Raw genomic sequence first — 25,225 nt, forward strand, 5'->3', positions numbered from 1 at the left:
CAGAGAGAGCCATAAACAAATCATATTTTCTAATGTTATTTCTTGGGAGCCATTCTCAGATTTGAATGGTAAAAAAATACATGAAAATGTGTGATTTTTTTGTGATTTCACCACTATTAAAGTACAAAAAGCCAAACCCCCCCTGGCCTTGGGGTTGATCATACTCGCTTGGGGCCACGTCCCCTGAGCATTCCACGTTTGATCCTCCGGGCATTTGGAACTCTAATTAGGTATTGATCCTATTAGGTTGATGATCCGTTGGGCCACTTTTCAGTCATTGATTTAGCTCCACGAATGCAAATGCTCTTTTAAAATATTCACGCTCCCTTTTCAAAGAGAGCGCATTTGTATTCATTAAGAGAGCGGAACGTACGCGCCCCGAGCGTGGCCAGCAAATTTCCGCTTGGGCCCAATTGGCTTGCTCGCCGGGAGTCGCTTTCATTGTAACAGCTTCCACAAAGAGAAATAGAGAGAGAGAGCCAGAAAACGGGAAGCTGAGCGGCCACCCGAGAGGAGAACGGACAGAGTGAAGATTGCACAAAGTCAAGAGACATTGGACAAGTGGAAAGATAAGATGGAGGACCGAGGATGCCCCAATTGAGCCGCCGCTCCTGACCTCAGCAAACTCGGTCAAATATTCCAAAACAAACAATCAAGGTCTTCAAATTGTACCCCCGAAAAATTGTAGAAATGGAGAAACTACGCCAGTTTAATCACAAAATACAAAATTGAAAGCCAGATGGGTCCCGAAAAACGTTGGATTTTTACCCAAAAAGTTCAAACCGGAGCAGAAGCGCCATAATGCGACAGAGTCTGGGCCACCAGAACGTAACAGAGACAAAAGAAGGGCAGTTTTCTTTTGCCTGGAGTATAGGGGACAAAAAGCCACTCATGGAGTGTCCAATCATTCGGCATAGCGGCATGGAGCTTTCCATTCATGAACTCATGAAACTAGGTGGCAAAAGGTCAGGCTTCCCACAGAGAACTTGCAGATTATTCCGAGGTGAGGACGTAACAGACAAGGTACAGGTTTAGTAGAATCAAAATTTGTTGACCCTCTCTTCACTGGCTGTCGTCGTCGTGTCGTCGGCCTTGGAACTCTGCCCAAAGAAAGAAAGACAGACATTCAAAACAATTGCCTTTGCGATCACGTAGTACGCCACATGGTGTCAGTCTACATACCATAACAGACAGATGCAATGGCGACTTACTGTGCCAATCCAATATTCTGTGCAAGCATTTTAACTGTAATATTTGGCCTAGCGTACCTGCCAGTCGTGGCCAAAGTTATTTCTCAGATAGCAATATTATGAACGGCAGGATACGACACTCCCAAATCCCCCGGCCCGATGTCTGACCACGTGACGGAGAGGCGTTAATTGCACACCTTTGCAAAGTCAGACCGTTCTACCGCCTGAAATCGTTCTATTTTAACCACGGAAGCAATATGGCCGCCCCTTTGGGGTTCAGACGGAGCACTGCTTGGCTGCGGTCAATCTGAGAGACCTTGACGGGCGTGTAAAAAGGAGGGCCATTGCTACCTTGGACTTGAAGAAGATGCCCATGACGCCTTTGGAGCGCCTGTCCAGCGTCCGGTCCGAGGTCACGCAGAGGGACACCGACTTGCTGTCGCGCCTGGCTCGGCTGCTCTCCGCTTCTTCCGCCCCGCCGGGTACCGTCAAGGATAAGCCTGCGGTGGCATTGGCAATGGCGGAGGCCCATTTTACAACGCCGCCTTCTCAGAGCCGCAACGTGTACGCATTACCTGTAATTGTGGGCAGGGACCTGGAGTTGGCGCCGGCGAGTGATCCATTTCCATCCACGGAGTCGCTCAAGTTGGTTTCGCTGCAGAACTCCTGCTTCTTGGACAGCTGGGGCGGTCGGACATCATGGCGGTCAAAGGCGCTCGCCAGTTCGTTTTCTCACTCGCTGGCTCACCCGTCTGCCGTTTGACTGCTCCCTCTCCTCCGTGATGAAGATCATGCTGCTCCTCTTCTTTTTCTTTTTACCCTTCCTCAGTTTGACCTCGGCGTCGCCCCCCAGCGTGGCCTCGTCGGAGCGGGACGCCGCCGTGGTGCTCGGCCACGACTCGTTGGAGAAGTCCCTGCAAAATAGATTTAGCTTCTCCAACTCTATTTCCATGTTCCCAAGGATTCCAGGACGGACGGCCCCTTACCCGTCGGCCGCCAGTTTGGTGGGCGTGGCGCATTCGGAGCCCTGGAGCGAGGAAACGGAGACGACGGACCGCCGGAGGGAACGCAGCACGGAGCCGGGCCGGCCGGACCTCCTTTCGTCCAAGTCCAACTAGACACGAAGGACTCGTTTAGGCCACTTGTGTCTTTATACATTATCATGAGAATAAAAGCATTCTGACCAGCTCTCGCGAACCGTACTCCTTCTCCACTTTGCTCTTGAGTTCTTTGAAACATTCCTCCATGCGCTCGTGAAAAGGTCGTAGGTCGTGGCTGACTCTTTTGCCGTGCAGAGCAATGCCGCCGCCCAGCAATGGAATCTAAAAACACAACAACAATAAAATGGACGTGCTTGTTTCTTTCATTTTAGTTTTTTGTCTGGCTGTCTTACCTGCCACGCGATGAGGTCTTTTAAACGCAGTAGTTTTTCTTTATCGGCCGGATTCTGCTCCGCATACTCTTCTGTGAAGAAAGCCTGAGAGCCAGACAAGTCAAAACCAGACCGGAACCAAGTCCACCGCCACACGGGCCGTCTTCACCTTTTCATACTTGGCGAAGCCGCCCATGACCGCCGGGTCCACGATTCCATTGAGCAGCATGGAAAACGGGTTGATGGGGAGGGCGCCGTCTGCTTGGTATTGCTTGATCATGGCCAGAATCTTATCGTTGGTGGACTCCATGGTTTCGATGGCATTTTCCAAAGGCGACAAGGTGGTCTAAAGGGCGGCGGGGTCCGGCCACAATGAGAAGGGGCCGACGAAATAGGCCCCCCGGGTGTCGGCACGCTTACGTGTTTCATGTCGGTGGCCTCGAACCAGCGGAGGATGCCCGGCAAGCGGTAGGCGGTGGTGAAGGTGGTCCGCTCGATCCACATGGACTTGGAGAGAAGAGCAAAGAAGATTTCACGTCGGTACACGGACGTGGAAAGCACTTGAAGACAGCCACGAAATGGGACTCACGGCGAACTCGTTGTCCGGATCCGCCGTTCCTTTCCGCACAGGTCTGGAATAGTGAAAACGTTGCACGTAGTTGGACTTGTAGAAACTGGATAAAGGAGAAAAAAAAAACAATGGTCTGTATCATCCAGTATGCCGATTCAAAGCACACAGACAGACTGACTTGATGATCTGGTCTGGGACCGCTTTGTTTTTCAGGCGCGGAGGGATTTCCAAGACAGGTTGGACGGTGAAACACTGGATATCTGTTGCAAAGCACTTAGAATTTAAACAAGGTCAAAATACAGGAGCAGAAAGCCATCAGACATTTCCTGATATAAAAAAAATAAAAGTCCAAATGTGGCCACATTGTCTCGGCCAGTTTAAAAGGCGCTATCTATATAATACAATATGAAAAAATAGATGGGTGGAAGGATACATTGGAGGGAAGAGTTCCTGATGTCGTCACCCGGCGCCGTGCTGGTGTTGAGGCGCACGGCGCTGGGGAACTGACTCATCAGCTGGTTTTGAAAGTCTTCCCGGCGCTCGTACTCCTTGCCTCGGTGGATGAACACCTTGTTCTGTGGGAAACCGAGCGCCGTGATAACCAGGGGGTCGGCCACCCAGCGCCACGCTCTAATGAGGACACGCACCCTGAGGAACGGAGGGTAGCCTTGCCCGTAGTAGCCCACTGCAAAGTAGTCAGGTTTGGGCCTCAGAATCTTCATGATATTCTCATAGAACATTGCTTGCTTCTCCTGCAGAAAAAAAATAACTTGAACTTTGAACTGTGGGCCATTTAAGGTAGGTATCAGTGTCTGTACCAGTCTTTTGCTGAGCAGTTGGTAGTCAAAGATCTCGTTCTCGTACTGATCGGCAAGTTCCTTGCACAGAGTAATGGCCTCTTCCCACATCTGACAGGCGGGGGCGACACACACCCAAAAAAAACAACACAAAATCAGACAACAGCTGATCCTTCACTGCAACACCATCTGCTGACATCTAGACATTTGGGGTTATTGGTTCTATGGAAATGTCAGTGAATCCAGACTATTGCAATTTGAGAGAAAATGATGGCCCAAAGTGTCACTGCAGCACACAAAGGGGAGGAGGCGGCGTTGGGGTATAATCATAAAAGATGATTTTGCCCATTTTGGAGGCGACAGGCCAACCTTGCCCATGTCAAAATAGTAGATGATGATGTCGGAGAGCGTCTCTTTGAGTTGCCGCTGCGTCTGGGAGCCGCCCGGGAACTCAAAGTGGCTGCACAAATCATCTGACCACTGGAAGGAAAAGACAGAATACGTGGCATTGCCGGACTTCAGATAAGAATTCAGGGGACTTTACCTTGAGCAGACGCGAGTGCAGCAGCAGGGTGTACGCTGCCTCTGTGTAGTTTTCTCCTTCCAGGTGAAGGTCCCGCAATTTGTAAAGATACCTGAGCACAGAGACGGACGGAAGATGTGACTTGCCATTCTTTCCACTAGATGACACTGCTGGCCAAGCAGCCAATGGCACAGCACTAACTGTACATACTCTTTCACTCAGAAGGGGAAATTAAACAAATGGGATCAGGAAGGACGACTAACACAGGAGAGGACATGCAAACACTAGACAACTCTACTGGTAGACAATTCTACATTCTCAGTCCTCGATATGACCATTTTTTTCTCTTATTTTGGCGGTCAGGCGTATAACGATGCAGTAAATCCGCCAGGCCGTGTTCACAAAAGGCTCCAGGGTAGAAAACACAAGCAAACATGCACAAAGGGACAACATACTTGATATTTAATCTTCTGTTGTGCCATGATCCCCCCCGCCCTCCCACCTTCTTTCCCCCTACTTCTCCCCCTCTCAGTCAGACCCCCGTGCTGATCCAGTGGGTGGTGACACCAATTCAGCAGGACACGTATAATCCCTTGTGAGATTACGGAGCCCGCCCGGCACACTCCTTCTCACACATCCACAGCGAGCGAGTCTGCGGTCAGACGTGGCGTCTAAAAATACCTGATGTACATTCCTTCGCGATTGATGTCCTTGTAAAAATTCTGCAAAGGCAAAACAAGTACATGGTCGGCCCGGTTTGAAGGAGTGCCAGGACATTTGCTCCGTGACGAGGTCGCCGGGTCGCCCCCCCCCAAAAAATGACTCACCAGCAGATTGACGGTGCAGCTCATGCGGTTGTTGCGGCTGTCGTCTCGCATGACGGCGCGGTAGTCCAGCAGACGCACCAGGAGTCCCTTGACCAAGGTCACAAAGTGCTGCACCTCGGGCTGCAAGTGGGGCTTCTCCGCTGCACACTCCAGTAATCTTGATCAAGTTTCACAAGAGCCTGTCATACACTTGCTACTCGAAAAATGAGCAAAAAAAAAGAAAGCTGGATCCTTGGAAAGGTTACCAAGGTGTGGCTTCAAATGTAAAACATGGACCATATTTTCTTGCATATAAGTCGACCCCTTAAAACTGCCTTAAAATCGTTGAATTTTACATTTTCTTTCGCATCATTCACAATTTTCCCCTCCGTATTCATGGCTTTAATAGGGAGTACCAATGTGTTAGTATCAGTGTACGGAGTTTTTTCCATGTTTTGTGCAAGATACGCTTTAGATTTTTCTTGAATTTCATTCAAAGACGTCAAAATAAATTTTGTTTAGTGTTATATGCGAAAAAAATACGCTATATGTGTGCATCAGAATGATTCATCCACTTTTAAAAAATACAGCAGAAAAGAAGCAGCTAAAAGTTTGAAGGACGGCGCAAGGACACCAGTCGTCGGCGGAGATGGATTTTGTGTTTTGTTTGAAATAGTCGGCGGCTTACGTGCTTTCCAGCAGGCGCACGTATCGTTCGTCTCCGCCTCCGCCCTCCACTTCGTGGTCCAATTTAAGAATGATCTCGTTCTCAAACTGTAGAGCATGACAGCGGAACGGTTGAGTGGAGCAAAAGCAAGACAATATCCAATGTTTCTGTCCGCTCGACTTTGACGGGCAACGCCAACGCCTTTTCCTCTAGTTATTGAATGGCACCCACCTTGTTGAAATTGCCAGCGTGTCCGTGTTCGCAGGCGATCATGTCGAAGAAAATGGGAATGGTGGCCCTCCTCAACTCCTCTTCCGGAATCAAAGTCATCTCCAGGATTGGACCCACCATGCCAGGTATGAAGCAGATCTTGTGGCTGCCTACAAGGAGTCACAAAAAGGCACCATGGCTCAGATTAGTTTAGCTCAGCTAGATGGATCAATGTATACAAAATATTGTTGCCCGAGGCTAGTTTGTGCATATTATAAGCTGTACCCAGTTTGAACCAGATGTCGCGAATGGCAAAGCCGACCAGCCGTCTCATATCTCCGTATCTGTAATATAGGGGAGGGTCAATCCCAAAGGCCAAAGTCCCGCTGGATCTACTCGCTCACTTGGCCAGAATCTTGTTTCTCTTGGTGGGCGAGAAATGCTGCAGCTGCAGAGATTGCTGAGTGATGAACGCCACCGCCAAGTGGAAGTAGTTGTTCCATAACTAGACGGGAGGCGAGAGGACGTCGGGACTGTGACAGAGACTGGGTTTGCGCTGTACTGGCTCACCTGGACTTCAAAGTCGTCATTGCTGAGAAACTTTTGATTCATGGTGCTGGCGTAAATGTTGATGGCTCTCAGAAACACCCTAAATCGGGAGGAATGCGTTAATGGATGACGGCGGGATGATGCAGTCATGACACCAACGTACCTGTTCTGCACCATGATCATGGCCATCCAGTCAGAGGGATAAACGTGCTTCCCCATCAGGTCTTTGAAAAGTAGGAAGGACTCCATGAGAAAGTCCTGCAACAAAGACGGACGCTCTTTGACTTTCCATCAATCACAATGGTTCCGAATCGAGACTTACCACCAGATCGGAGGTTCTGGCAAAAGTTTCAATGTACGTGGAGTAATGACGGTCCTCCATTTGACTGAGGACGGCCGTCATGCAGGCCACCACCCGAGACTGTTTTGGGAACACAAATTTCAAAGCTTTAAATCTCATTTGACTGTTATGACAACAAAAGCATTCAATTCAATTACAGGGTCAAACAATCTTGTATACAGAACATCCTCGTTTTTTCCCATCACATTAAATGTAAGTGCGCATGTTGGAGAAAAATGTTTACATTGCAGCTTTGCATCATCAGCACAGAATATTTGATGTGCTGGTATGTGTGTGTGTGCGCAGTCTTATGCAACCGTGAGGAGATTAGTGACAAAACAGGACACAGATGCCAGAGAGTCCTGGGATTTGGCCTTCTTCCTCCCCATCCTCCCCATCCTCCCCATCCTCCACCTCTTGCCTCTCTTCCTCATCAGCCACAATGCGCCGTTATCCCTCCTCAAGCCACCTGCGTCCAAATGGCGGCGGTTGGTATGCCCTTGAAATGTGGCGTGCCGTCGTTCGGTCCAAATGAAGCCATTGACGTCAACGACTCCACCGCCCGTGCTGACGGACCCCCCACCGGGCGCGCCGCTGGGTTAAGACTGCCGCAATTAAATATGATTTACATGCGATCGTTAGGCCTCGGTAGAGGAAGAGACCCGCCTACTCGTCTTGGGAAAAGTCATCAAATGGTGGCCGGGAATTGAGCGCACGTACCCAACAGATGAGAAAATAGAATTGTCTCTTTGTAGCTCGTCAGAATAAAAGAAAAGAGAACAAGTGAGTAAAAAAGGGCAATTGGAAATATCAACCAGTTAACTGAAGCATATCAAATTGTCCACCTGAAGAATAATGGAAGAAAGACTTCTTTAAAGGAATGTGGGGCCTTAAAAAGACACTCAAATGCTCCAATCATCATCTCGCAAAGTGGACGTCCAATCACAGTGAGAAAGCAATTTCTATGTAGAATACAGTTGGCTTCACATTCAGGGCTGCCGTCTCCTGTTGGCAGAGGCGTATCATGGCCAACATTTCTTGCTATTTTCTGCATTGGGGCCACTCTCCCTTTTAATCTGCACGCCGGCGTCACATATGATCCGCTAACAGCTTTATCATGTATAATCTGACGTGCGGGAAAACATGGCTCCAGATGGCGGGACGCTTTCAGGCCAAAAAAAAAGCCAACCTTCCCAACGTGGGAATGCGTTGGCTCTCAAACCAGGCACCAACAGGTGCGCTCCGTTTCATAACTTCCAGCCTCTAATGCGCTTTTCCCCTAAAAGCTGATCCTTTCCGAAGGTCGCCGAGACAATCAAGTCCTAATTTTCTTGTTTTCTGTTCTTCCCGTCACGAGAGAAGATTCTAACATATGTTTTTTACCCGGGGCAAAGTAAAGGGAGGGCGGCAGCTTAGAAGCCACCCGGGCAGCGGGCCAAAGAGGTCAGCCTGGACGGACGGACGGACCAAAAAATAAAGTGGCCTGAGCCCACATGTGCATTATTTATGCGCATTCAAAGTCTTACGAGGTACTCCTCCGAGCCGGGGTCACTTGACAAACACGGCGCGACGGACATACGTGGCGCAGTTACAATTATTAAAGCGGATTGCCAAAGAGAGTGAAATCGGAAGGTAGTGATCCACGATATAAAAGGCGCTACGCTGATGACTGCTTTATAGCAGAAGCAGATGAACGTGATGATGGATGGAGCGTAGCAGAGCAAACGCAACAGAGAGAGAAAGAGAGAGAGAGAGAATGTGAGAGAGCGAGAGAGAGAGAGAGAGAGGAGGGCGGGAGCTCGGATCACCGCAAGCTCGCTCGGATCAAGAGCAACAGAATGCCAAGGAGAGCGCCACAGACTCCAGGATTATTTCAAATGGCTGCAAAATAAGAAGAGGAATATCAAAAAGGAGAAGAGAGGAAGGACGGGCAAAAACAGCAAGTAAGTCTCGCACTTTTCCCATGTTTGGCCGCAAATGTCTCCTCTGCGGTCCACCCACCGCCAGCCAGCCAGCCAGCCGTTAGATGATTGCGGCCAGGTATTTGAGCCGAGGTGACGGCGCCACACGCCCCGTGGGACTAAGCCAGCGGGAAAATAAGCAAACAACATCAAAGTCTGCGGGGGGAAAAAATATTAATCATGCGTCGAATCAGATCAGATGGCTGTGAATCTCAATGAGACACTCATTCTGTTCCAAGTCATGGCAATGGCAAAGAGATTGAGATCAAATATAGCCACCACGTACGTATGTTTAGACTGACGTCCCTTCAATGATCCAGATGTGTGTTTGTGTGAGCGAGAGAGAGAGCGACTGGGCTATTAAAAGCCTATGTGCCAATCGCTCTAATATGGGATTATATTGCAGGGCAAGAACCCTCCTCGCATACGCATGCTGATCCAGTGGCGCAAGCTGAAAAGACCAAAGTCGGTTGCATGCATGTTCAGGCAAAAAAATAATAATAAAAAGCAAGTATACAAGAAGTCAGTTGCTCTTCCACAACTTCTTGAAGTTGAAGAAGAGCAACTGGCCTACTTTGAAGAAAGTCTTACATTGGAGGGATATGGGCTTCTTTGCATAAACCGAGCGGGTTTGAGCATGCCATCTGGCTTGAGACTGGACGCCTAAAACCATTCTGGTCTTTTCCAGCGTTTAGTTTAGACAGCAAATGACACACATTTCACTTTTGGATGTGACCATGTCTGTCTGTCTTGCTCCACAGGCGCAAAAAGTCTTTGACGAACCCTCCACCAGGCCACCAGGGGAAGTTTCAAAAGTCCCGTCCGGCCCCGCCGTCCCATCCCAGCGGCTCTCCCAATCGGAAGCAATCCGTCTGTCCGAATGTCTCCGCCGCCGGCCCGCCGCCCGTTCAACTCCTCGGGGGGCTGAGGCCGCCCGCCGCGGAGCATGGGAAGGAGGGCGGCCGACCCGACCGATCCGGTGCCCGCGCTGGGGCTTCCTCTGACGGTGGGACGATGGGGCCCCCCGTGCGGCGTCGGGTCGCGGACGCTCTCTTCCGTCAAACCGCGGCCGCCGCTTGAGACGACCGGAGCCATGGAGGGGGACGTCGAAGCTCCGCCGCCGGCGTCCGAGCGGAACGAAATCAGTCGGCGGACGCGTGACGAGGTGGGCTCGCAAGGGTCCGGCGGCGGCGTTTACTGCCAGATTAAGGTGATGCGGGCCAAGCCGGCAGACACCAAGTGGAAAGGGACCTCCAAGTACACCAACGGCAGCGTGGTGGCCTCCGACGCGCTGGGCGGCGTTTGCAGCGAGGAAGTCGAGGAGCAGAGCCGAGAGAGAAGAAGGGTGCGGTCCCTCCGAGAGGAGCGCCAACGTTCCCCGTTAAAGAAAGGGACCGTTTGCGCCGCCGGCCTTCACGGCACCCCGCCGCGAAGTGGTCGGATGGTCCCCGTCTCCCGGGCCCCCCTGTGCACGACCTGCGGGAGAAGACGATCGCAGCTTCCCCGGTGCACGGGCGCCTGTCGCGGGAGGGCTGGCGGGAGCCCCACGCCGCGAACATCATCCGGCCAGACTTTAGCTCACCCTGCGGGGAAGCCAAGCGCGGTCCACAATCCCACCCGAAAGGAGCCGCCCGTGTACGCCAAAAACCCTGAGGCGTCCGTGCAAAGCAGCCAGATCCCGCGGTTGTCGCACACCATCCCCAAAACACACCATCCCAACGCTAACAACGGCGCAGCGCCAAACGGACCGACGAGGCCACGTTCCGCAGACTTGACACGGGACACGGCCACACAAACCGTGGCGCGGACGCCACTCATCAACTCGGCCCGTGCGACCGAAGCACTTTTAACAGAGAAGCGGGACAAAATCCGCAAAGCTGATACAGTCAAGTACGGCACAATTCCAGCACTCCCTGCAAAAATCTCCCCCAGATCTCAAGTCTCCGAAGCATGCGGCCCGCCGAACACAAAGAAGATCTCAACAGAGACACCTGCAAAAAAGCACAACGCCAACGAGAAGATCAAATCTTCTCCGGCCAACCAGACTGGTACATCGGCGCAATGTAATGGGGCTCCGGCGTCTGGACTGACCGGCGGCCCCCCGCCGCCCGGTCTAGAGAGCAAATTACAACGTGTGGAGGAAAACCTGGCCAGCAATCAAGAGAAGATCAAAGTGCTGCTGAACGTGATCCTGGACCTGGAGAAGAGCAAGGCCCTGTGCCAAGGGTGAGCTCACGAGCTTGACAATTGCTTTTTTGATCAAAAAGTCACTTCCGCTGGTCCATTGCGGCGTGCCTTGTGCACTTGAAAAGCAAAAAGGCAGGCGTTACCTGCTCTCATATCACATCTCGCCCCTCAAGTGAGTGGTCTCCATGGTAACAGCTTTCCTTCCCAAGGAGAAGCTGTTAACCTGAAGTGTACTTTGCGGTACCCCCATCCTAAAGCCTTTCCGGTTCCTTCCTGATTTTTGTTCAGGTCCCAATGGGCCTGTGGCCCCGGGGATTCTCTTCTCCTCTTTGAACCAGCTCCAAGTAATGTAGCATTTATGATGAAGTGCAGCACTTTGCTCCCACTTTGCATTTTCTGCCACCCTGATGGCATTTCTCAGTACCGACGAGTGTATTCACTTCCCTTTTTTCTTACACCTCGACAAGCCATCTAACAGTGGCGCGTTAGATTTATCTCCTACGGCGCACCGCCATTTGCCGCTTCACCTGCTAACTTGACTCCCCCACGTCGTCATTTCTCTGCTGCATCATAAACACGGCCAAGTGTGAGTTTGTGTTCCTCTCCAGTGATCCTCCATAATAACTTGCTTTGACTTTGCGCAGCTCAACACTAGTAAGGGTGTTTGTCCTATTCAAATTTGTTTTTTTTAAAGAATCATTATAAATCTCTAATTTCGGCCTAAAACGAGCGAAAGGTCAAAGAGGATTGTGCCTGACAGAAGGAAGCAAAGAGGCTTCTGCCACTCGGCCAAAACAACCCAAAAAGTCTAGTAGGAGCACCCTATTCCACTTTTACGTCTACAATTGCGTATAAAGTGTCTTCTAGTATCGTTTATTGGTGCCTTTGTCCTAACATGTCGCTTGTCTCCGCAGCCGCAGCTCGTACAGAACGGGTCAGGACATTAACAACTGTTCCGCCTGCCAAAAGACGGCCTGCATCATCTACAGGTCAAACTATTATAATTATAATAATAATGCAAACATAGAGTTGGCCTTCACTGAGCACGTTTTCTTGCCTCCCTCTCTAGTGTGGAGCATGACTTTCGGCAGCAGGAGGGACGCTTCCAGGGGGTGATGGAGGGCCTGGAGGGGGAGTACGACGTGCCCGCACCCTTTCCGAGCAAAGCCGCCCCTCAGGCCGGACGGCTCGGCGCCAAATCCCGCGTCAAGAAACTCCGAAAGAAGTGCTTCTGGTGGCTCTGACGAGGGAGGAATTGTTTTGACGTCCCCAAAAGGAGCTGCCGACGGGACCCCCACGTCAAGTCCAAAGAAGCGGCTTTCATTTTCAAATAGTCCGGGGAACATTTGTACTGAATGAAAATGCCTGACCGTGAGGAAGATCGACCTTGATGAGGACGCGAAAAGAGATCAAGATAGAAAAAGAAGAAAAAAATCCCAGTTATTGAACTTCACTATGTCGGAGGATTCTATTCAGGTGTGTTGAGAGTTAGTATACCATTTATACATAGACTTATTTTATTCTAATTACAAGTGATCCAATGGAGTGACCCATAAACCTTGTGGGTGAGTTTGGTTGCAAGATGTAAAAAAGCTCTCACCACCTCAAGTAGCTTATATTGTTTCCCTGCTTGATATTTCCCTTAGAAATGAAGCGGTTTATTCCAAATGCTTGCACTTTTTGGAAGGGTTTTGTTTTGATTTTAAAGCTCTACTGTAATGGTATCCATGCCTATCCTAATATTCCTCTCAAGTGTACAATAAAATGATGTATTTTCTGCAAGGTGCGCCATGACTGCGTCCAAGCATATCCAAACCCACGATACAGCATAACATGGTTTAGAATAGATGGATGTATACAAAAACAACTTACAATTAGAGCGTGCTCTCGACCCATGGTGATGACTGTTTGGTTGATGATTCTCAGTAAAGACAGCACAATCTGTTGGATGTGCTGAAAGGTTTCCCCCTAAGAACAAAACAAAGTCAGTGAAAGGATGCCCCATTGCAAAAAAAAGGCATCCTTGGTGCCGATTCCTCACCACATTGTCCTGACTGAGGACCTCCAGGATGTTGTTGAGCAATTCCAGACTCTTCTTCCTCTCGTCGTGAGGCCCGTCGGCCATGGTGGCCAACGCTCTGCTCAGCTCTTGCAGCATCATCGGCAACAACACATCTCGACATTCTGCCGCACAACGGGACTTTTCATCAGTGGTTTTGCCACCTTTCCCTGGCGAGGCCAGTTCAGACAGGCTGGTGGGGGCTATGAAATATTGACCCAAGAACGGGGTCCATTAATGTCTAGGAATATATCATTCAGCCTTCTGGGCGATTATATACGAGCTGTCTGATTGGCGTCTCGACGCTAAAAGCCGTCTCCATCATCTTCTCTGACTGGCCATATTTGTCAAGGAGTAAACAAATGAGTGGATAAAAGCTGCTCGTCAGGATGCATACAGATTGGGGTACCCACTCAACGGATGGGTTGGGCTGCATTGGCCATTTGGTAACTGCTAAATGATCACGATTGTATCAAAAGAAATGCCAGAGGTGGTCCGAACAGACGTAGATTTGGCGTACGTGGGGATTTCCGTCAGGCTTTAGGGGGAAGAAATGGAACATTGCCTGCCGTTACTGTATTATCATTAGCCACCGAGCTGTCCAAATAGAAAAGCTTTAGTGCAAAGAAGTGACTTAGCGGTGATAAAGAGGAGCAGCAACAGCAGCAACAGCTGTCTGCTCATTCCTGAGGCTAAGCACAAATTATTCACTGCACATATAATGGCCCCTTCAATGGGATATTAACACTAAGTGAGAATCAACTCATGCTCAGGAGGATTTGCCAACGCTCTGTTAATGGGCCTCCGGTGGACCCTTTTTGTTTTGTTCTGATTTTTTTAGAATGCAATCAAACAGAGTGCCATCTTCAAATGGAATTCCCCACAAAAAAAAAAATGTACTCACCCGGTCGGATAAAAAGCTGACTGTTGACGATTTCCGTCATGGAGGCCACTTTCTGTTTCTGGAGTTTGTCGGGCGGGATGCAGGAATAAAAGTCATGCAGCAACTGACTGGACGGAGAAAAATAACAACAGACCTTAAGTCAGGCTGTCTGCATTAAAATCAGGCGACTTGATCGTGGGGTTACCTTAGCAATTGCGCATCAAAAACTTTCTCCACATCGTGGATGACAGCTGGCAAGTACTTCAAGGCTGCAACCTAAAAACAGTGCAAATTGACTTAGAACAGAAGTCATCTCTCTATACTGTAATTGTGTGTGTGTGTTTTTTTAACAAGGGAACAGAGAAAGTTAAAAGATTTAGTTTTAGTTTTTTGCGAATACCCTTAGCAGTAGGGTAGTGGTGTAGTCTGTCTTCATCAGGTTGTTGATGGAGCCAAAAAGCTTCCTCAAAGACTCTTCAAACTCGGCCTGCTCCACGCCCACGTAGAGCCTGCGGAGAAACAAATAACCAAACAAAACATGGCACACTTTACATTTGGATTGAAAATTATCACTGGCTTTAGTTGGCATTAATGTGGGCCGCGTACCCAACCGGGTTAGAGCCCCCTGAATTAACATGTGGCTAATGGAGCATCGACCATAAGCCCCCACTAATGGCACTTTAAACGACCCTAGAAGAAGACTCACTGGGAGTAGAGCATGCGTGAGCGCACGATAAACTTGAAGATGTACTCCAGAGCTTTGAGAGTTCGAAGAATGGCCTCGCAGTGTTCTCCTCGGCTGGTGACGTCCAGGTACCTCTTCAGCACCGATATCAGCTTCCTACAAGACAGACAAGTTGAGATATTTTACACTTTTAGGGCTCAGAAAACCAGCACAGTCCCTCAGTAGTCTGAAGGTGATCAAATTCCTTGCCTTGATCCTCCTAAGCTGCGTTTTGTGGTTTTAAGAAAATCAATAAACGCCAGTGTATTAAAAAGGAAAAATAGAAATTATGGACATGACTGCAATGTCCCAATTGGAGCACAAGCCAAGCGCTGTTCATTCAAATGTCCATCAAGTGAAGATGTCAATGCACACTCATCAAGAAATACACGAGTGAGCCTCCAGAGAGCATTTCAAAGTATCCGCCATCCTTTTAAAGGCTTCTCTAAAATGTCTTTGTTCTTGCCTAACCGCTGACGAGCACTTTGACGTGAAAGGAATGATAAAGCAGCTGCAAAGAATGGGGATTGGACACCTACTTGTAAGCCAGGGTGGCGCTGAAATGCTGCTTGATGTACGCCTCCAACACGGTGTTAAAGTGCTGAAATTTCCGGTCCGCGATCAGACTTATGATATAGATCTCGTATGAAGGAAAAGAAAAATTTGAAAATGCTGCTGAGGAGAAGGCGGCTTTTTTAAGAGGCAGGTTTTCCACATCCGCACAACTCACCAGGGCGTCGAAGACGAGAATGTCGTAGTCGTCGGTCTGAGAGTGTTCCATCATGATGTTGAACAAAGCGTCCAACGTGTCCTGCAGAAACTACAAAAAGAGGCAAAGGGGAGGAGTTAAATCGGTTGCAGACAGACTGACAAACCGACGGACAAACCTTGACCACTTCTTCTCCGTCGATAAGCTTCAGTTTTTCCAGGTTTTCTCGCAGGAGCTCAGGCCGCGTCCTCCATTTCAGAAGCCCCAGCAAGCCCACTTCAGACAAAAAAAAGCATAAGTCAAGAGCCCTTTTGGCTCGCCACATATTCATGTAAACTAATGTGTAAACTAAGAAATGAGACATGGAATGATTTGGTTTGGGGTAAACGAAAACCAAAAACCCTAACCTCAATGCAACCTAGGTGACCCTGCCTCTGTGCCCATAGGCTTTGACTGTGCGCGACATTCCGCGTTAGGGAACATGCGGTCAACGCACATGGGACAAAATGTCCCTGTTTGTTTTGCCGCTGGACACGCATGGTGCGGTCTACCTTCTTTTTTTAGCCTGGTCATAATTAAAAGATTGGGACACGGATAAATGAGCCCACGGCCCGCTGAGTCAGCCTCATTTGGGAGCACGTCGCCAAAATTACAGATCAGGACCTTGCCCTTGGCTCACGAGCACACGCACCACCGCAAAGGCCACCGTCTGTCATAGGTCGATGGGGTTAGATCAGGGGTGCCCCACTATGCCTGGAAGGCCCCCAGCCAGTCTGTCATCCAGTCTGTTTTTTACAACCAAGCTACCTCAACCAAAATTGGTTATCAAGCTCGCGGACAGATTAGGGTAGGACGACGGATTTACCGTTTTGGGTGAGCTTGGTGGAACAGACCAGGGTGGAAATGCTGAAGCAATCCCGTGAGCTGACGGCCAGGCCCGAGCCGCCTCCGCTCACGTTGCTGCTGCTGCGGCTCAAGATGGCTCCCTTGTGGAGGTCCCCGTAGTGGTGGCGCATGGAGGGCAAGGACAAGTAGCAGTTGACGTCCTCCATGCGCTTGCCGTCGCCCTGCCGGGCAAAAGCACAGAGCGCCGTTATTTTTGAAGGACGCGTGTCGTCCCAGGGCTCCATCGAGAAACGTCTCCAATCCTCACCTTGAAGACCACCAGCTCATGAAGTCCATCCCTTAGCACCGTCCCGTCGCTCTTCATCAGACGCACGAAGGCCATGGCGAACTTTTTCTCACTCTTGTCCTTGGCTGCAGCACCGCGTGGCGGCGGAAAAGAGCACGTTAGAAGACCCGCCTACAACCTAGCGTCCTTTTGTCCTTTCCCATGTCAGGTGACGCTCTGGGGGGGGACGCACACTCACACACACACCGCCAGGCATGTGGTCACACTCACACTCTTGAGAGGAGCGATGGCGAAACATGAAGCGAAGATGGATTTTGTGCATTTCCTCCAGAGGCACGGCCACCTGCAGGACAAGAAATGAAAAGCACAGGAATCAGGGACCAGTCCCGCTGAGGGCAAAACGCACCTTAAAAACGCACCTTAAATGTCTCCATCCAGCGGGGTTGTTTGACTTGGTAGTAGATGACTGATCTGTATTCGCTGGTTGCCTTATCCCCCGCCCCGAGACAGATGGAGTTCTAAGGGAGGGCATGAAATGTAAGGTTTTATAATACATATATAGATAGATATATTCCATTTGACCACTCACCTGGACCGGCTTTCCCTGATGGTCGCACACGCAGACGACCACCTCCACGTTTTTCTGCGCCGTCTTGTTGTACTTGTCGAAATCGCCGGCCTGCAGCGTGACGTAGATGTCGTTGCGCACGTCCCCCGGCATGATGATCTCGGGGAAGCCCAACTTTCGGGCCACCGCCGTGCTTCGCTCCAGCAGGTGAGGATGTTCTTTGCGAATCTGGATGACGTCGCCCACCAGAGCTTTCATGGTCACCCACAGTCCTGCAAAGGTGGACCTTGTTATGGATCGGGGGTTGTTGTCAGACAGCCAATGAGAGCAACACAGAAAGAGGCGAGTGGACGGCGCTTACCTTGGCCGCCGCAGTCTCCTCGGGACGTGGTGACTTTGTTGAGGAAGGTGTGCAGAAAGTCATTTTCGGCCGCCACCCTGCGTGAAACGGTGGGGTGCGAATGTGAGGGGGCCCCCTTAAAAAGAAGAAGGAGCACTTACGGGAAGAAAGGGATGAAAAACTGCTTCTCCTCGTCACATTCCACTTTTCCTTTGATGATGTCACTGATGTCCATCACTGGGAGAAAGAAGCTGTCAAGCATTTATGGTAAAGGTCAAGATTCAAGCTTTAAGACGTACCTGCCACTCCGAAAGGTCGCCTCAGACCTTGGGTAAACTTCTTGTTGTTGCTCTCTTTCAGATCCATCCGACCCACTCGGACGATCTGGCAGATCAGGTAAATCTTTTCCCGGCTCAGGTCCTTATTGCCCAGATCCTGTCAAAAAAACAAGAAAAATAGGCTACTTGCCAGCACTAAGATTCGTTATCTTCTCGTTCTGACTTACTGTAAAGACAACTTTCAGGTTGTTGAGCATATCAATTTCTTGGGGAAAACCTTTGCTGCCCCAATGAATCAGATAGTTCTCGCTGCAAAAGACAGGAATGAGCTGGACAGACCACCCAATGTATCCAAGGAAGAAGACTTGGATTTTGATTGGGTCCTACCTGATGATGCATTGTTGGCAAGGGTCATAGAGCGACATAAAGAGTTGCGAGTCCTCTCCCACGCGGCACACAAAGTTCCTGACAAAGACGTAGAGGCTGTGCGTGGGGGACGACTGGATCCGTGCGGAGAAGCCGCTGTGTTCCGTCCGAACGTTGCACTGCCAGGACACGGAAAGCATCATTTAGGCGCCACTTCCGATTAGTTTGTGGCGACGCCCACCGTCCCCTTTCTCACCCGCTCCTCCTTGACGCGTTCGTCGATCTTAGCCGAGGCCTCCTCGTGAGCCCGGAACAGGCTGATGACGCTGGCTCGTTCCGGCTCCAAAATATTGCCCTGCTCGTCTCGGACCACTTGATCCAGCTCCAAAATCCTGCCAAGGACCAAAGATGTATCATTGGCGTCCATTTTGGCAGTCAATGCTCCTCCAGAAGGTTTTTTTGCCATACTTGTTTCCATAATCGATCTTGGAGATGACCTTGTGCCGGAGTTCCTTGAATTCGTCGGTGGGCAGCGTTCCGGAGAGGAGCTGCGAACGCCATTCCATCAGCTCCCACATCAGCCTCTGCACCTGCCTGACGCTGCTCTCCTTGTTGGCCTGCCCCATTTCAAGCAACCACAATGTAACCACATTCAATTCAATGCCATCGGTGGGCGCCATTACCACAAAAAGCTGCTTCCAAATGCTTCCCCATTCTCTCAGCGTCATGGTCAACTCCTTGACCAGTGGCGTCTCCGCAGACGTCACCACCTCCTCGTCTCTGTGCGGACAAGAAGGCTGATAATGACAACAATCTACCACATTTCTGTCATTTTGCTTTGACTTACCGACGGAGAGAAACGAGGACCTCTTTGACGTGGACGAAATTGGCAGGAAAAACACCCTGGAGGGAAAATCGGAAGCACGCCGTGAGTTGGAAAACGATTTTGCTGTCAATGCAAAACTAAGGCATTTTGTATGATGTCATGGGCACAGGATGCCATGTAGTCATTGATACTTGTTACCTGCCGGGCTTTGTTCCGAGCCAAGTAGCCTTTGTACCACCCTAAAAGGGGGGGAAGAGACACAATGTGTGAATCAGTGTTTTTTTACAGTACTCCCACAAATATTAATATTAATGTAGACCAGAAATGACCGTAATAATTGAAAAATTGCAATGTAGGGTCAAATCTCTTAGCCTGAGCTGGAACTTCTTTTATTCTTTAAACATCACTCATGAATTGCAAATTGTGTAAAAAAAAGAGGAGTGCAAATATTGCTCAAATAGTGTTGGGTACCATCGCATGACTCTTGAATGTAGACGGTGTCTCCAACTTCCAGAGAGAGCTGCTTTTGCCCGCTGCCCACAAAGTTCCACTTGACTAGTGAAAACGAACAAATCAATCAAAAATGGTCATTTGTAAAACAGCCATAGAATTATATGTCTAGGAAGGGCGCACACGCATCAACAGGAAACTCGTGTAAGCGCAATCGTGAAGATAAAATGTCAAAATCAAAACCTCGATACGCCTGTTCTGCCTAAAGGGAGAGTGTTTTCGACTAACCCTGTTGATCCTCTCTTTGCAAATCAAACATCACTGCTGAAAGCACATTTGGATACAAAACATGTTCCTTCTTCCGCTTCCTGACTTTTAGACAGCTACACGAGCGGGCCCATCGTGGATGAAAAATAAATATCCGCTTTGCACATTCTAGGCGAGAATCGTTTTCTCAGTTCGCAGTTCATGCCGTCAGTAGAATTATTATAAGGGGTGTATATTATCCTGGATGCCACCTGTTCTTTCATGGCATAGTGACCATGGCAATCACTTTCTCTATTCCTCTAAGAAAGCATGCACGTGATCATGAACGGATGCAAGGACACTCACCTACGCCGTATCGCTCCGTGGTGGTTCTGGTCCAAGGAGTCATGATTTCTCCTGTCACCAATGTTGATTTTTAAGGTGGCCTTTTAATCTTAGTTTTTTTTTTCAGCCCAACTGGAACGCTAACAAGCCTCGTCGGTGTCTTCCTCTTTTCTCTTCTCTTCCTGTCGAGAGGCCTTTTAGAGGAAGTGGGTTAGGGTTAGGTAAGGTAGAGGCCCTTTGACAATTGCATTATTTACTAACGTTGTTGTTATTTGTGCACTCTGTGTTGAAATCTTTAAATAGCATTATACTTGTATCGAGAATTAAAGTCATTCAGATCAATTCAAATCCATTCAAACCATTCCACTGTGGGCCGCAGTGGGAGTGTGTTTTCATTCCCAGCCATAAAGAGGACACCTTTCCACCCATCTGTTGTCCTGCCAGTGCAATCGGTGGATCGGGGGTAGAGATGAGATCTTAAGTCCGAGCGCATGCACGTCCAGACCTGATCCGGGCTAGATTTTTGGGCCCTGTACTTTCCTCTAGCTTAGGGTAGGCCTCATTTAGGATTGTTTTGTCTCTTTATGTCCACTAGATGGTAGAAAAGCCCCAAAAAATGCTGTCTTCATTCAGTACTCAGTCCACCAAGAGACAAGTGGTTCACTCTTGTTAATGGCAAATGTGAAGATTCCGAATGAGATGGATAAGACGATGGATTTTCTCCGTTGGTCTTGTCGCACATTCGGGGGGGCGGATTTGGAAAAGCAGAAGGGCCATCGTCCTCCAGTTGGCTGGCAAACAAATGAAGTCGTCAGGTGAGAGGAATCACATCGAGAGAGGTGGACAAGAACCTGATGGTCACTTTGGCTGAGGACCAAAGGTTGCTGTGGGAAGGGGCCAAGTTCCACACAAGCATCATGAATGCCATTCAAATATTTCCTTCAATTTCAAACTGCAACATTGGCTCTTGTCTCCTGAGAAGGACATCCTCCTCCAGGTGGATTGATCTTTTCAAATGATTTGAACTGGCTTTATTGCCAAGATTGTTAAACAAAAAAATCATAAAATGTTTTGTGAGGGGTACCAGAGTTGTGCAAGACTCAAACTGCATTGTTCAAAGGATAGCCGTCAAAGAAAAGGGCCCACACGTGGCCACTTATCCGCGTCCACGAGGAGACTTCAACGAGGCGTAATGTACAATTTTGTTGTGGAGCGCTTGCGTTGGATTGCTGCGGGGTGCCTAATCAAGTGGAAAACAAGAAAAGGGCTATTTTACGAGCACAATAAAACAGGAAGCGCTATAAATGCAGCCCGTAGATGCCAAGAAAGGCCAGAAAATGGCTTCATACGCTGTTTTCCCCAAAAGCAGAGCGCTTGGAGAAAAAAAACGTCTCCTAAATTTCAAGAATGGACAGCAATTGGAGTTGGCTGATGGCGCTTTCATCTTTAAGAGCGCTGCCCTCTTGCTGGCCACTCAAGACGTCTCCTGGCACCAGCAGAGATACTGACGACTCGCTTACACAACAGGAAAAACATTCACGCTTCCTAAACAATAGATTTATGGGCCTGAAGAAAAACCTAACACATACTGATACCTACATATCTACACATTTATCTATCTATATAGATAGAAATTTATATACACACAAATATACACACACGTGTGTATATACGTGTATATATGTGTATATTCGTGTATATATGTGTATATATGTGTATATTCGTGTATATATGTGTGTATACGTGTATTTATGTGTATATATCTGTATATGTGTGTATATGTGTGTACATGTGTGTACATGTGTGTACATGTGTGTACATGTGTATATGCGTATATATGAGTATATGTGTATATATGTGTATATGTGTGTATATATATATATATATGTGTATATATGTGTATATGTGTATATATGTGTATGTATGTGTATATATGAGTATATGTGTATATAAGTGTATATATGTGTATATATGTGTATATATGTCTATATATGTGTGTATAAGTATGTATATATATGTATGTGTATATATGTATGTATACACATGTATACATGCATACACAAATATATACATATACACATACATATATACATATACATATATATAGGGATTTCTATAAAAGCTATCAGTCAAATACTTATTGGCATTATCCAAGCGTGCCATCGAGAGACAGGGCCACCTGTTTTTTGTCTTTCTATTATTTTCTCCCCTCGCACACCCAAAGCACACACAGCGGAAGAGCATCATCAATCATTCCTTCCATCCTCTTACGATTGCCACCCAAACCACTATTGGCGCGAGGAGAAATAGCCACCACGGACGGTCGGACGCGATCCTACCCACGCCAAGACGACGGACAGAAGGTCGAGACCGGCCGGGCGGGGGTCGTGGGCTACGCTTCGGGGGTCAAACGGATTTGGCGGAGGGAGCCACAATATGGTGGAGGAGGAAGGACAGACACGCCAGGCTGGGGGAGGCGGAGGAGGCGGGGGGAGGCGGGGGGAGGCTTTAGCAGAGGAGTAACTGGATGAAGGAGGAGGGAGGAGGAGGAGGTGGTCGGGGGATGTTGCCTCCGTCAGGCTGAAGCCATAACTCATCTTTTATTAAAAATAATGGGAAAAAAAACTTAATGAGTCCGTCTCGGGAGAAAGAGGCAACGGAGGGAGGGACGGACGGCCCACAGCAGAAAGGGGAGCCACCCCCCCAAAAAATAGGAAAATAAAAATTCCAAACGTAACCGAGAGGGTCAGCGGGCGGCGTCTTGTCATCCATCCCACTTTTCAAAAGTTCATATAAAAGCCATTAGGAACACGCCTGCCTGTCTGTCCCCACCTCGTCTCCTTCCCAAAGAAATCCCCTCGGCCGTTTGGTAATTAAGGACACTTAACAACCAATTACCGGGGAGCAGCTCCATTAGCGGGCGACAACAAGCGCCCGTCCACGAGCGGCGAGCGACGGGCGCATTCGTGACGGCGCGCTAATGAGCCCAGCCACAATTAAAGATGGAAGGTTGTGAACGGCACTCACGTGGCAAGACGAGAGAAGGCACAAATCTTGGTGGGGAAGCAATACTGATTAAATGGATGGAGAGAGGCACTCTTCAGCCCACCATATCTTATTAAATACGCGACACGGCAATTTGTCTTTTGCAGCGTTTGGTCGGTGGAGGAAAAAAAAAAAAGTCTCCTCTTTGCTTCTCTTTTGTGGCTGCTGCAAAAAGACAAGTCTACTCTTCCCTCCCTTCTTCCCTCCCTTCTTTCTCGCTCGGGGGACGCGGTCCTGTGAAGGAATTTAATATGCAACTTTGATATGAGAAACCAATGGCACACGTCCGGGTCTATCGGGCCGGCAATCTATCGGCCCGGACGGCTAATGTAATAGCGGGAGCCCGGGCTATTTATCACGCGGCGAGCCGCGGTTCCCCATCTCTCTGTCTTGATTCCAGCCCGGATTCCGAGGCCGCCTGCCATTAAATCGGGCCAACTGTGAGCAATGGCTGCCCAGAGGGGATCTCCTCTTTTACGCAGGGATTCCCATTGTGAGGGTGAGTCGTGGTCGTCGTCGCCCGACGCTTCCTCGGTGGCCGACGTGGAGGCGTCGGAATTGGCCGTCGCCGAGATTGGCGTGGGAGCCGGAGGCCTAACCCACACCGTCGACCGCCTTATTAATAGTGCGGCAAGTGTTCAGTCGCTCGATTTTTTTTCGCTCGGATGGCGCCGGTAGACTTTGAATTGCCGTGAAAGCTTTTTCTCTCGGGTCAAATCGCCATCACGGCTTCCGTGACTCATTACAGAACGGCCATTAAAATGACAGATGTAGTTTGCAGCCATTGACAAGATTTTTGGCTTTATTGTATAGCATCAATTGTGATTGGTGCAAAGTTTATGGAAAAAGCGGACCACGTAAAATGACATTTTGAAAAGTGCCTTGGATTTCATATGTCAACGTGATGCACGACGGGGCTTGGAAATCTAAAGATGAGGCTGCAGGTGTGCCCAATGGGAAAGCCCGTAAACATATGCCTCCATTCACGCAAAGCAAATTATCTGCCAAATGTCTTGCTGCAAACAAATTATCAGCATCGTGTGTGTGAGTGTGTATTATGTGAGTGTGTGAGTGTGTGGCAGGGGGGTACAATGTTAGCCACCTGCAGCAATTAACATGCCGCGAATAACCAAATTCATTGAAACAAATTAGCCGCATTACCGGCCACGCTGTACTAGCTGATGGCAATTAATAAGAAATTAGCCACAATCAGCCCTAGATTAACATCTCGCAGAGGGGCCGCGACGGCTGGAAATGAATAAGCACACATTCATCTTTCTTATATTGTTCATCACACACCTCAAAGACACACTTTTTCTTTTTTCTTTTTTTTTTTTTTTTGGTGCTTCCATGAGGCATCTCATGATCTGCAATCTGCTCGTGACCGCTAGCCAGCTTCCTCTTTACCGGGGTGTGAAATCCCCCTGATAGACATCTGCGCGTGTGTCCGTCTGCTTTTGGAAGGCCCAGCGATAGAGATATTGCGTGGATTGTAAACGTGGAAAGAGTGGAGGTGCCATGCAAATGAGGGGGCAACAGTGGCGAGCGGGCCAGCCTCTGTGGGTCCTCACACCAATCAGCAAAGTTCACCAAGAATCAATTAACACCAGTGGGAGGGGGCAGAGGATAGGGCAGCGCACACTGAGACCTAGGTGGGCGCCCACACACACACACACACACACACACAAATGGCACTGTCGGAGGAGATATTCGTCACATCACACTTTGGACTTTTTGCCAAGCGCTTCGCTGGAGTGTGTGTGTTTTTGGAAGAGAATGCTCGCGACCGTCCATCCCGGCGTGCCCCGGACTCTGGCCACGCGAGGTGGGGGAACAGATTGGGGGGCGGCGGGTGGTCAGTTGGTGGGTGGGATGGTCAGTCGGTAGGACCGGGGTCACCCCCGTCCAATCGGCATTAGTTTGTAGGCCGGCCCGCGGGTAGAAACCCGGCAAGATGGATGGAGGCGATTCAAAGTATCTCATTGATTGAATCCGTGGAGAATCAGCATCTCCCATTTCATATTCGGCTCAGTGGCCGACTGCGAGCTTTCATGAAAGCCATTCATCACGGCGCTCTTAAA

General features: G+C 49.2%; 2 protein-coding genes across 2 annotated transcripts in view; one reads left to right on the forward strand and one right to left on the reverse strand.

Moving 5' to 3' along the window:
* Window positions 1–270: 270 nt before the first annotated feature.
* Window positions 271–25,225, reverse strand: part of dock2 (dedicator of cytokinesis 2) — a 31,754-nt gene continuing 6,799 nt past the window's right edge. Inside the window, exons 2-52 of the mRNA XM_077733525.1 lie at window positions 20,121–20,293; window positions 19,530–19,613; window positions 19,257–19,297; window positions 19,080–19,135; window positions 18,916–19,012; window positions 18,701–18,849; window positions 18,489–18,624; window positions 18,254–18,411; window positions 18,094–18,175; window positions 17,888–18,023; window positions 17,750–17,825; window positions 17,610–17,686; window positions 17,270–17,520; window positions 17,100–17,198; window positions 16,951–17,023; window positions 16,702–16,805; window positions 16,414–16,615; window positions 15,727–15,824; window positions 15,570–15,659; window positions 15,379–15,479; window positions 14,822–14,956; window positions 14,516–14,624; window positions 14,321–14,391; window positions 14,137–14,243; window positions 13,215–13,357; window positions 13,046–13,141; window positions 7,008–7,106; window positions 6,849–6,943; window positions 6,707–6,785; window positions 6,541–6,641; window positions 6,422–6,480; window positions 6,158–6,306; window positions 5,948–6,033; window positions 5,281–5,437; window positions 5,135–5,175; window positions 4,475–4,565; window positions 4,300–4,410; window positions 3,952–4,041; window positions 3,781–3,885; window positions 3,567–3,708; window positions 3,312–3,393; window positions 3,152–3,236; window positions 2,983–3,069; window positions 2,732–2,908; window positions 2,584–2,667; window positions 2,375–2,512; window positions 2,177–2,304; window positions 1,939–2,104; window positions 1,766–1,871; window positions 1,542–1,690; window positions 271–1,100 (exon numbers count right to left, since the gene is read on the reverse strand). Of these exons, the coding sequence (XP_077589651.1) occupies window positions 1,041–1,100; window positions 1,542–1,690; window positions 1,766–1,871; window positions 1,939–2,104; window positions 2,177–2,304; window positions 2,375–2,512; window positions 2,584–2,667; window positions 2,732–2,908; window positions 2,983–3,069; window positions 3,152–3,236; window positions 3,312–3,393; window positions 3,567–3,708; window positions 3,781–3,885; window positions 3,952–4,041; window positions 4,300–4,410; window positions 4,475–4,565; window positions 5,135–5,175; window positions 5,281–5,437; window positions 5,948–6,033; window positions 6,158–6,306; window positions 6,422–6,480; window positions 6,541–6,641; window positions 6,707–6,785; window positions 6,849–6,943; window positions 7,008–7,106; window positions 13,046–13,141; window positions 13,215–13,357; window positions 14,137–14,243; window positions 14,321–14,391; window positions 14,516–14,624; window positions 14,822–14,956; window positions 15,379–15,479; window positions 15,570–15,659; window positions 15,727–15,824; window positions 16,414–16,615; window positions 16,702–16,805; window positions 16,951–17,023; window positions 17,100–17,198; window positions 17,270–17,520; window positions 17,610–17,686; window positions 17,750–17,825; window positions 17,888–18,023; window positions 18,094–18,175; window positions 18,254–18,411; window positions 18,489–18,624; window positions 18,701–18,849; window positions 18,916–19,012; window positions 19,080–19,135; window positions 19,257–19,297; window positions 19,530–19,613; window positions 20,121–20,163 (5,481 nt within the window). The 5' untranslated portion in view covers window positions 20,164–20,293 and the 3' untranslated portion in view covers window positions 271–1,040. The remainder of the gene's footprint in view (window positions 1,101–1,541; window positions 1,691–1,765; window positions 1,872–1,938; window positions 2,105–2,176; window positions 2,305–2,374; window positions 2,513–2,583; window positions 2,668–2,731; window positions 2,909–2,982; window positions 3,070–3,151; window positions 3,237–3,311; window positions 3,394–3,566; window positions 3,709–3,780; window positions 3,886–3,951; window positions 4,042–4,299; window positions 4,411–4,474; window positions 4,566–5,134; window positions 5,176–5,280; window positions 5,438–5,947; window positions 6,034–6,157; window positions 6,307–6,421; window positions 6,481–6,540; window positions 6,642–6,706; window positions 6,786–6,848; window positions 6,944–7,007; window positions 7,107–13,045; window positions 13,142–13,214; window positions 13,358–14,136; window positions 14,244–14,320; window positions 14,392–14,515; window positions 14,625–14,821; window positions 14,957–15,378; window positions 15,480–15,569; window positions 15,660–15,726; window positions 15,825–16,413; window positions 16,616–16,701; window positions 16,806–16,950; window positions 17,024–17,099; window positions 17,199–17,269; window positions 17,521–17,609; window positions 17,687–17,749; window positions 17,826–17,887; window positions 18,024–18,093; window positions 18,176–18,253; window positions 18,412–18,488; window positions 18,625–18,700; window positions 18,850–18,915; window positions 19,013–19,079; window positions 19,136–19,256; window positions 19,298–19,529; window positions 19,614–20,120; window positions 20,294–25,225) is intronic.
* On the forward strand, window positions 8,568–12,955 carry insyn2b (inhibitory synaptic factor family member 2B). The gene is made up of 4 exons (XM_077733527.1): window positions 8,568–8,968; window positions 9,748–11,212; window positions 12,088–12,162; window positions 12,243–12,955. Exons 2-4 carry the CDS (start codon window positions 9,933–9,935, stop codon window positions 12,415–12,417), a joined length of 1,530 nt encoding a protein of 509 aa, XP_077589653.1. The 5' UTR covers window positions 8,568–8,968; window positions 9,748–9,932; the 3' UTR covers window positions 12,418–12,955.

Source organism: Stigmatopora nigra, chromosome 14 (genome assembly GCF_051989575.1).
Source record: "Stigmatopora nigra isolate UIUO_SnigA chromosome 14, RoL_Snig_1.1, whole genome shotgun sequence".
Classification (NCBI taxonomy): Eukaryota; Metazoa; Chordata; class Actinopteri; order Syngnathiformes; family Syngnathidae; genus Stigmatopora; species Stigmatopora nigra.